This window comes from Centruroides sculpturatus, unplaced genomic scaffold (assembly GCF_000671375.1).
Source record: "Centruroides sculpturatus isolate CEXI.00-Female unplaced genomic scaffold, Cexi_2.0 scaffold36, whole genome shotgun sequence".
NCBI classification, from domain to species: Eukaryota; Metazoa; Arthropoda; class Arachnida; order Scorpiones; family Buthidae; genus Centruroides; species Centruroides sculpturatus.
This window is the reverse complement of record NW_019384384.1, coordinates 25,018-36,534: the sequence shown is the minus strand read 5'-3', so window position 1 is coordinate 36,534 and position 11,517 is coordinate 25,018. Positions and strand designations below refer to the sequence as shown.

The 11,517-nt window shown below is 30.6% G+C and overlaps 1 protein-coding gene across 1 annotated transcript; it reads left to right on the top strand.

Annotated features, from left to right (window-relative positions):
- The first annotated feature begins 856 nt into the window (after positions 1-856).
- Positions 857-9,180, top strand: LOC111617993. Its single transcript, XM_023359399.1, has 3 exons — positions 857-1,057; positions 5,196-5,403; positions 9,051-9,180. Exons 1-3 carry the CDS (start codon positions 926-928, stop codon positions 9,089-9,091), a joined length of 381 nt encoding a protein of 126 aa, XP_023215167.1. The 5' UTR covers positions 857-925; the 3' UTR covers positions 9,092-9,180.
- The last annotated feature ends 2,337 nt before the right edge of the window (positions 9,181-11,517 follow it).

The window sequence follows — 11,517 nt, the reverse complement described above, 5'->3', positions numbered from 1 at the left end:
TAGTTCAAGGGTCTTTCTATTTATATTATTGTTTTACCTGATCACAATATGGGAACATGATATTGTAATGAATATTCCGTTTTAAGTGATTGGGGGGCCCACCAGTGGCCAAGCGGTTCCGTTCCCTAAACTCTGGGAGTTCGGTCGTGGGTTCGAGGACGGACTGGCCACGTGGAGTTTTTCGTGTTTTCTCCACGTCTGTAACGCCTGAATAGGGAAGGTATCCCCTAGGCTAGGGGTCGGCAGTTTGTCAAATGAGAAGAGCCAAATTGTCATGGAAACAGGATAACAAAAGTACCAGAGAGCTGCATATATGTAATATACATATGTATAGGATATGGATTTTTAGAGGAAAAAAATTTCAAGATGTTTTATTTAAAAATTTAGTTAGAACGGTGTCCATGCATCGCTTTTGATAGCTTTACTATGTCTGGCAAATAGCTACTTATTTTTAATTGAATACATGATTAAGAGAGCCGCAAACGTCTAGGCAAAGGGCCGCATGCGGCTCGCGAGCCGCTCCTACCGTCCCTGCCCTAGGCAGATCGCCCAATTGTTGCGTTGCCATAACTTAACAAACAACAACAATATTTTCTGGACTGTGAAAAATATATTTTGGCGCGCGCTTTCAAAGATTAAAAAAAATAATAATTTTAATGAATAAACGTTATTACAATCTTTATAAAATATTATGTTGTTTTTTATTTTTAATAATTTTTTGCAGAAGGGACAAAATAAAAAGATATTATAAATAAACTTCTTCTTATTCACAAATTATTTCTAAATTTTCGTGATTTTCTATTATTATTGAGTTGGCAACAGTGTAGTGACGAAATATATTCCCGCAAACGTTTGAGATTACGTTATTTGACGAGATCCTTGTTTTTTACCAAGTCATAATTTTATTGTTTAGATAAAATTTAAAATGGATACTCTTGATAGACATAGAATAAAACGAAATATAAATAAGTTAATAGAGTTGTTAGACTTTGATCAGATTTCACCTTTGTTATTAGAAAACAAAGTATTCACCCACATGATGATAGAAGATATAAGAGTAAGACAATTACAGTTTAATGTATTTATAATATTTCATTCTTAATAACAATATATTTCCTTACAGCATTGCATTTTTTGAATTTAAATGAGAATTGCGTTTAAAAGCGGAAATCAAAGACAATACTTTCGTTTTCTTATACAGATAGCCCTCGGTTTACGCCGGCTTCATTTACACCGATTCACAACGCCGCTGCTCAATTCGCCGTTTCGCGGTGTATTCCCCGATTTTCCCTATCCTAGACTGATTTTCATTTCAGTGTTGACGTATTTACCGAGCCGCGACATTGTACAGTACATTCGTTAAAACAAAGATTTTTATTGAATATATTTATTTTTTCTGTTTAACATTATTGGGAATTTTGCATTAAATTAATATTAAAATACTAAACGTTTAGGTACCCACGAGTAAAGTTATTAAGCTTAATGGTTTAATAAATGGCGTCCAAATCCACAGTGCCAATGAATGTATCCCGTATCAGTTCGTTCAGGAAAACACCTTATGATGCAGTAGCACTTCCCGTGATCAAAAACTATCGTTAGTGAGACAAATCTACTTCTCGTTGGCTAGACGATACTTTTTTATTAGCCAGACGATATCTACTTCTTGTCAGTCAGACGATATCTATCTCTCCTTAGCCACCTTGAATCTTCTTACTCAAACTGACCTTAAATATGCGCTACGGCAACCGGTGGTCGACTGATCAGTGTCTCCACTCGTCTGTAGCTCTACGTCGGGTTAACGTATCCTTTCAACTATGGAAAGTTTGATGGATGAACTTTGTGAGTTAGACAATGATTGGAAGCGAAGTGCAAATGTAAAAAGGAGCATCATTGCATCCATTTGATCATATTCCAAAATTCTCAATGAAAGAAAACAAAAATGTAAACAATTAAAGATGGATACTTTTTTCCAAAAAATGTAAGAGATCTGAAACTAAAATTTTTTAATAAAAACATTTCATTTTATTTTATGATAAAATACATTTTAAAAATTAAATTTATTTGTATTTTGTATTATATTGTATTAATAAAAAATTATTTGCTTATTTTTAGAACCTAACCCTATACCTCACTGTAAATATGGGTTCATTTTACGCAGATTTGATTTGCGCCTACTTTTGTAGGAATGGAACTGTGGCATAAACCAAGGGCTACCTGTATTTGGAACCTGTACTATTCTGTTAACTGGGTGCCAGTTAATCAATGAAATCTGATTCGCATTTGCATCTTAATATTTGCTGTATTTTTGATAAAATCGTATGTGAAGATTATTTGAATGCAATTTACTTTTTCCTATAACTTTGTATAAAAGTTATAAAAGTCCATTATGAATTAAACAATGATTGTTGATACACGTTTGATATGGAAAATGATTATGATGATTTTGCATTGGTATAATTAAAATAGTATTTTATGCATAACTTGTGGTTTTATGTTATTTGGCTGTAAATTTGCAATTAGAATAACATTAAAAGTTAAAATTGCACTTTTAAATTTATTTTCAACCTACTTTGCTTAGTATAGCATCTTGTAGTTGCATCATTCAACATCGTGTGGTTATGTAAATTATGTTTCGGGTTAATCTTTACTTATGTGGACTGTCATGGCCACACAGTGGGGACCCACGTTCTAACATTATCATGACAGTCCACGTAAGTAACTACATGGCAGTCCACATTCTAAATTACCATGACAGTCCACGTAAGTAAGATTAACCTATGTTTTATGATAAAAGTGATGTACCTTGTAGATTCTGTAATGTTTTTTCAAAGTTCGCCATAATTGTTCCTTTGGTTAGTTTTGTTAATCTTCGATTTAAAATGGATTTTAGAATATGGCATTTGTCAACTGGCAAAGAAATTGCATTTCATTTTTTTCTAGAAGTTGGAATCTTATATGGTGAGTTAGGAAATAATCCCAGCATGATTATTGATTAGATTAATTATATGTGTTATGTTTTACCAATTCTTTAATATCTCTAATCATTGTAAAATTAGGTAGTGCAAACAATAGTTGTTGAGATGTATAGGTGTCAATATACACAGAAAAAAAATGTTGGACGTTTTCTTCTGTAGCAGTGAGTATTTGGTGGAATTTCAGCCGTGATTCGAAAGAGTGCTTTTTGGTCAATATGTGAGACCGTTTGGCTGAAACATCAATTCATGCAATACGAATTAATGTGAAAGAAGGTAGTATAATATCTTTAGACTTTTGGAAAGCATACAAAACTATTGAGTTAGAAGATGGATACGAACATTTGCAAGTAAACCGCAGGTATAAACTTTGTAGATGCTGAAACTTGATGTCATACTCAAAACATAAAAATAATTGTAAGTTTATTCTTTTGTTAATTGTTCATTATTTCATTGTAATTTTAAACATATGTGAATTACGAAATAAAAAATTGAGTTTGCTAAAAATAAAAATGACTGATGCCCAGTTAACGGAATAGTACTTTATATTTTAAATCACATATTCACCATGTGCTGTTTCTTTATAAAATCACATGTTGGTCAAAATAACAGCAAAATTTATTTATTTTTGAAGTTGAAAATGAATGACCTGTATTTTGGTATCTGTTTTGAGAACTACTGAAAATAATATTGGAGTTCCAATATTAGTGCAGTAAAGTCTTGATGGTTTGAAGCACTATTGCCCTTAAGCCAAAGTAATTGTACTCTCAAATATAAAAATTTTATATTTGGGAGTACAATTGCAGTGCTAAATGAGACAGTGGGACCTTATCAGAGTTGTAGACCATACTTGTGAGAGTAAAAAAGTCAGAGGAACCGTACTCCTATGAGTAACCCTTTGTGAGATATGGCCCCCGAAATCGGTCTTTGTTGGAAGTTTGGAGACTCAAAAATAGGGTAAAATTTAAAAGTGAAAAATCAAATGCTGTATCTCAAAACAGTTCTAAAAATCAACTGTTTTTCACTTTACTCAAAACTGCTAAAAGCTCATAAAATACAAAAAGTTCCATTGCACTGACAACTACTGGGATGTGATTGGAGTCATGCTGTGCACTCCATTAGGTCTATCATATTTTTTAACAAGCATAAAATCTGCAGCAAATATCTTGCCCAGGGTCACAATTAGACATAAGGTTGCTTTGACAACAATATTCTATTTTTTTAATATTAATAAAATAATATAACTTAGTACTTATTAAGTTCTCACAATTTCTTTGGACTTGATACATTAAAAAACTGAACACAAAACTTTTGACATATTCTACTGAACAGTGTCAGATCACACACAAATGTTTTGCATCAAATTCAGCTTCTTCAATTAAACTCCATTTAGTTTCTCCTGCATAAGCTAATATATCATTCAATTTTATTTTGCTAAAGAACATTGTTAATACAGTAAACTCTGTTAACTGTAACTCAAGCAATTAACAAAAAACATTGAAAAAATAATACTTTAAATAAAAGTTTAAAAAATAAAATCAATTTCTAGTGGAAATATAAGTTTAAAAAATGTTAGAGAAGTTTGTTAAGTTAAGAAGTTTTTATTGACTGCCATTTAACTAAACTTGCACACTGCATTCACAAAGTTGTTTTTATAATAAAACTTTGTTACATTAAGTTAAGTTTTTCTTAATTTGCTTTTAATTACTGTATTTCAATATTAATATTAAGTGAATACAGAGTTTATTTTTGAAGACTGCAATATCTTAAGGAGATGATATGTATATGCTTATATTGTCCAATAAATAATTTCTTACAACCTCTGTCTCTGAACTTATTGACTAAATGGAGAAATATAATCTAATTGAAAAGAATAACTATTGTCAAACTTTTGACATTCTCTAACTTTTAGAGATCAATCTCTTGAATTACTATGCAGTCTTCTCCTAGATCTGATAGTTTCCATAATCACAAATGAATCGCCAAACAAAAAGTTTTAATAGTAGAAATAAACAGCAATGAATTTCTTTAACAATAAATATTAAGACAATAAATAATTTGTAATTGTAGATAAAAACAAAACTGGCAGGTTGCCACTATCTGTTAGTGATAAAATGGAAATATTGCATATTTTAAATAAAAAATTTGATCGTTTCTTATGCTTTCTTATGCTAATTGTATATCAGTTACATTAATTTAAATTTATATTAAATTTTTTTTCAGACAGAAAACAATAATAGAGAAAGAAACAGAAAGTTACTAAGTGATCTTTGCACTCGAGGTCCAACAGCTTTTAATAAATTTCTTGCTATTTTGAGACAAACAAATCATAATCAAGCTTTTGATGTTTTATCAGAAAATGAAGAAAATATAAATATTCAGTTAAATATAAATCAGAGAGAAGACTATGAGAGAGATTCATCTGAAATAGGTTAATAAAATGTTTTTTTTCTATAAATTATAAATTTTTTAAAGATTTACTATTTGAAATTTATAACTTTATAATATGATATAAAAGACAAAAATAAATATAATTATTACAATTTTTGAATTTTAATTTGCCTAATTAAGTTTCTGAAGACAAAGTCTGTCAAAAAATTAAATATGCCTAATTAAATTAATTTTTCAATTACAATAGAAAACTCTATAATTCATCACATCTGACCAGGGGGTGATGAATTACAGAAATTGACAAATTATAGAAAATTCTAGGAACAATAATTAAAACACATTTTTGAAATACTTTTGTAGTTTTAATTAACACAATATGTAACTTTTAATCTATTTTTTACAAAAACTACAGAAAACATTTTATCAAAGCTAAGAATATAACTTACAAAAATAACCTTACATACTTTAAATCTTGCCATAATGTTAAAAAAATTATTCGTTGTCTTTGTGTGTGTGTACATATTACATTTAAAAAGTTTTTTTTAACTATTTTTTCACATCCCTTTGTGATTGCTAAGTTTTGCACATGCTGCATTGTGATTTAAATTTGGAATTTCTGCCTCATTTTTCTGTTCATACCAGGGTTGGCATGATTTTAAAAAAATGTTTTAAAGCATAGGCATTGGATTTAAAACATTTTTTTAAAACATGATTTTTTTGGAAATAAAACACTTGATGTAGTAAAATAGAAAAGAAAAAAAAACAGAAAAATTTCAGTGTAATACCCCGTTTGCACCGAGCATTTCGATCTAGATTGTGACTAAGGTTGGAGAGTGTTCCGTGGTGCGAACGCTCTCGACCGTTTCAATCTTGACTGAAACGAGTTCAATTGCAATCGACTGGAGAGAGTTCTCGAAACTAGATCCAGTCATAAGAGAGATTTCACAATCCCATGTGCGCGAGAAAATACAAGAAGGCTGCGGAACACGTGTCGGGCTATCGACAGAGAAATAAAAAAGACAGCTGGAGAGACTATGACATCTGTCTATTATTAGATGTATGGCAAGAAAAAGTATTTATTTCTAACCAAAACTTCCATTTTGTTTGTTGGTGTTTGTGACTTCCGCATAGTTACGTCAGTTTTATGATCGCATGTAATAGCCAGGTTCTTCTCGAGCGGACTGCCTGTGCGAATAGCACAACGTTCGACTAGCGATAGTCACAATCCAGATTGTAGGTAAATCAAGATCTAAGTGAGTCATGGATTGTGTGCGAACGTAGTATTAGACTCAAGAATGTACAGAATGTTGAACAGAAACGTACTCTGCAAAATAATTAATCAAATAACTAACACCTTATTCATTGCCAAGGGAGTTTATTGAAAACTAACATTTTTGATCTAGTCCATAGATCATCTTCAGGTTGAAACATTCAAATTTGGAATAACAAAGAATAGAACACCAAATTCAAATTTAAAGATAGATAAATACCGACAACGTAGCAACTAATTAAAATAAAAATTAAAGCATACAAATACATAAATGTAAAAATAAATAACATACAATTATTAAATATTATTATAAGCCACTCTCCGTTAACCAATAAAAATCATTAAGGTTCCCATAATGCAATTGCGGATATGGCGCAATTCAAGAGCTACTTGCAAGTTTTTTAAGTTTTTTAACGGCATACTTCCATGCTGAGGATAGACCCTCCGCATCTCTGGTGTTTATGCATTCTTCATCTAGCTTGCTCCTGTATATTTCCATTTTTCCGGCAGTTTTCGCTAAAGTTGGGGAATGTCTGACGATTTCCACATCCTCCCACTTAACTACAGATCCTTGGGCCTGAGCCATCTGGGCCAGTACCATTGCATTAGATCTTTTTCTAATATCATATTTATGCTCTCTGACCCTTACTCCTAGGTTTCTCATTGTAACTCCTATGTACTCCTTTTTCTATTCCTAACTGCTGGTTCTTGTACGGGATCCTATAAACTTTTGCTTTATCTTCCTTCATAATATCCCCTTTATCATTTCTTAGAATTTTGTACAGATTCGGAGCTCATTTTAAGATCAATGTTGATCCTTTACTGTCCGCAATCTCCTTCATGATGGTTCTTACATTTTTGTTGAATATACACTTTGTGTATTTACTAGGCCCTTGTATCTCCTATCTCAAATTTTCTAACAATGTTTCTCCTGTAACCCAAGGTTTCTGCAATCTGCATAATCCTGTCGATTTCTTTATTTCAGTTCATAATGTTGTCACAATATAGAAAACACGAAAAGCTAAACTGACTAAAACACGAAAGCTGCTAATTTATAACAAAATGGATCATTGGACTGTGCAGAAATGTAGAGTGGGCTATGTGTTGTTTGGTATACACATTGGTAGATAAATGCCCTTTCTTAAAGATTAAATTGATATCCAAGAAATGTATCAGTACGGAACTTTTCTGATCTAGCTTCAGGTTTAGACCATCTTTGTTATTGTTGGTTATTTCTATAAAATTACTGATTCCTCGATTACTTTTCCATAGTATAAAGATATCGTTTACATATCTCTTGAAGTAAACAATATCATTTCTGAAGCTATGCACAACCAGAAATGAAGTTTTAGAGATGGCTAACCTTGTATGCTGTGAATCCTTCTTTGGCTTTGAAGGCTAAATGTACAAGCAAAACAGGGGAGTTCCTATGGGAAACCCAATTTTGGGGCTTCTATGTGAATTGGTGGTTAGAAAAATAGAGGAAAAGGTTGTGCATAGCTTCAGAAATGATATTGTTTACTTCAAGAGAAATGTAGACGATATCTTTTGTTACTAATTTGGTAAAATTACTGATTTTTGTTTGTTTCAAACTATGGACTGCTAATGCACCTAAATTCAAGTTTCAAATATTATGGAATTCCGAGATACGATAAATCTGAGTTTAGTTTTTTTTTTTTAACATAAATGACGTTATCTGAAAATTTTTAAAGTATAAATATTTACTGAAAAATAGAGTTTCAGTTACCCCAGTATCTCTTTGTAAACCATGTTTGTGGTACTGCCTAATGGGTTGAGAGTTTTTAAGGCTTAATCCTCTCCCTCTTCTCCTTCAGGGGGAATTTTGAAAAATCCTTTCTTAGTGTGAATTTTTGTGACATACCCTAACTGTGTACCAAATTACACCTCTAGGTTCAGCGGTTTGCTCTAGGCGATGATGAATCAGTCAGTCAGTCAGGACATGTAATTTTATATATTTAGATGACTGTGGTATAATGTAGAGATTTTTTTCTATGATATAGTTTCTGATTGAGTATCCTTTCTTATTTCCAATTCATTTGCATTGAATAAAATTAGTTCTGATTCTATAGCGTAGCTTAAAATTGAATTCTTCTAGCTCATCATTCAATAATTAAAATTATAATTGAAGAATTGGATAGATAGCATTATTTTGGAATACTATAATTAAAATTCATATTTATAAATGAGAACATGATCATACTAAAAATATTTGTGTGTATGGGGGTGAGTCTTTTAATAATAATTTTAGAATATTAATGCTTATTTATTAAATTAAATTTTGAAAAGAATTTCAAAGTAAAAAAATAATACTTTTATGTAACTAATTTGGTTCAATTTCAGTTATCCAACCCATAAGTATTCATTTAAAATAATCATTAATCTTTTAAATTTTACAGAATTTTTGATAACTTCTATTAACTTATTTTTGTTATTTTGATTTTGTTAAATCAAATTGGTGATCAAATTAACAAGATGGTGGCTCAAGAAAAGAACAGCCTGCTCAAAGAATTGAAAAAGTCATACCAGCCACTAAATGGATTGAGGACAATGAGGTAATTTAACATTAAATTAACAATTTTTTTTATTTTTATAAAATACTGTATTTAAAAAAAGCTGCAGTATATACGAGTNAAAAATAACCAAAAAAATTTTTTATATACACTTATAAAAATCCATTCACTTAAACAAAATTTAATACTATTTTAATTCTCTTGTGTTTAAACAATTTTAAAAAAATACCACTAAATTTATTAATTATTTTTACAATATTATTAATAAGTTAATTATAAAATATAATTAATTTAATTTAAAACACGTATTTCATTTTATTCCTCTTATTATTATCATTGGGAGAATATTTTTTTCAAATTATTATATGAAATATGAGGGAAAACAAGTTATAATTGGTTTACTTATTGAAAAAAAAGAAAAAAACATTGAACATAAGGAACAAAGACATTTTTCTTTAGCGAAAGAAAAATACAGGAAATTGTCTCGGGTGATGATGGAGAAGATAAATCTTTTATCTATGGTCACCATTCTTGGACATATTTTTATATCTGGATGGATAACTGCTTTAGTAAAGAATTACCACTGTGGCCTTTAACCACAAAAATTGCCCTATTAACACTAAAAAGTAATAATTAATACGAAACTTTAGTAAAGAATTACCACTGTGGCCTTTAACCACAAAAATTGCCCTATTAACACTAAAAAGTAATAATTAATACGAACCTTAATTCAATAATTTCAATATTTATAATTCAATAAGTAAATATTGTTGCTTTATTTTAATGACATTCATATAAAATTTGCAAAATACTACTTTATTGGAGAATTTACTTGCATCAGAGGGCCGTGCCTTGCTTTGATAGAGAGAGGTGGCCGCATAAAAACATTTAAGGGGTGGCATTTCGAAGACTTGTATCGTACTGAGAAAATCTACTGCATGGCTCTGCACATCAGTTGCAATAGCAAGACCCAAGAATTATTCAAGCCTCCTAGCTTGTCAGAGGTGCTTAATTACTAAATATGACATTAAAAAAAAACAAAGTTTGAAAGTATAAAAATTTAAAAAAGTTTCAAGCTTCCATTGAATTCCAAACTCAGACAAACATCAAAATTGCCAGCCAGTGCTATTTTCTAGACTGATTACACACAGCCATGGCTTTTATAGAAGTTAATTGCTCTGTTTTTTCTTTAAAACATTCAAACTTTTTAAATAACTAATGACCATCATGTAAAACACTTAAAAATGTAATGAATTATCAAACTTTCTTCAGGTGTGGCAAACTATCATTTATTGTCAGAAAGTCTTTTTTACCGAGTCAACAAAGAACTATGGCAAGCTAAGGTGTGTCTCATAAATATAAAGGCACAACTTATGAAAATAAAAGTTAAACTAATTATCATGTAACAAAACTAATTTAATTTTGAGGTAGTTACAACTTACAAATAAACATACTAAAAAATCATGTAGTTATATTGTTTAACAACTTAACAATAAATTAATTTAAATCAAAATCATGTTTCTCACTGTCCCAAAAATATAAAGGCATAAAATACAAAATGACTAGAACAGTAGAAAGTATTGTTACAAATCTTTAATAATAATCAACTAATAACCAATACACTTCCCCTTTTTCATTATAACTTTTTAGATACAGTCTGACATTGATTGTATAAGTTTTTGAAGGACTATTGTAGTTATTTTTTCCCAATGGATGTTAATTGCATGTTTTAACTCATCTACACTGTTATATTGGCACCCATTAGCATATACAGCTCTAGCTGAGATTCCTTAGAGGTTTTCCATTGGATTCAAATCTGGGGAATAAGCTGGCCAATCAATAACTGGAACTCCATTACTTAAAACCACCCATAAGTTGATTTAGCTGTGTGGATCTTGTTGGAAAAACCAACAATTTCCAGCAATTCTATCAGCCCATGGCAAAAGATAATTTTCTAGCATGTTTTGATAATGATTTGCATTCATTTGGCCACTGAGGAATGTAATATTTGTCTTGCCAAACCAACTAAACCCACCCCATACCATCTTTGAGCCTCCTCCTTGCTGCCATTTTGAAAATATTTCTTTCTCACCCCTCAAATCATGCCAATAGCAAGTCCAACCATCTGGTCCATCGAAATTAAACTTCTCATCACTCCTGATGATGTGCTTTCATGTGTCTGTCCATCCCATTTTCTCCCATGTCCACTGCAAGTGCTTTTGCTCATAGAAGGTTTGTGATGGTGCAGGCCTTTTCTTCTTATAGATGAGATGCTGATATGTACTAGATTTTGATACATTAAGCTCTGGTTTTGATGATAGTTTTCGTAAAGATGTTTAGTTGCTTTTGATTT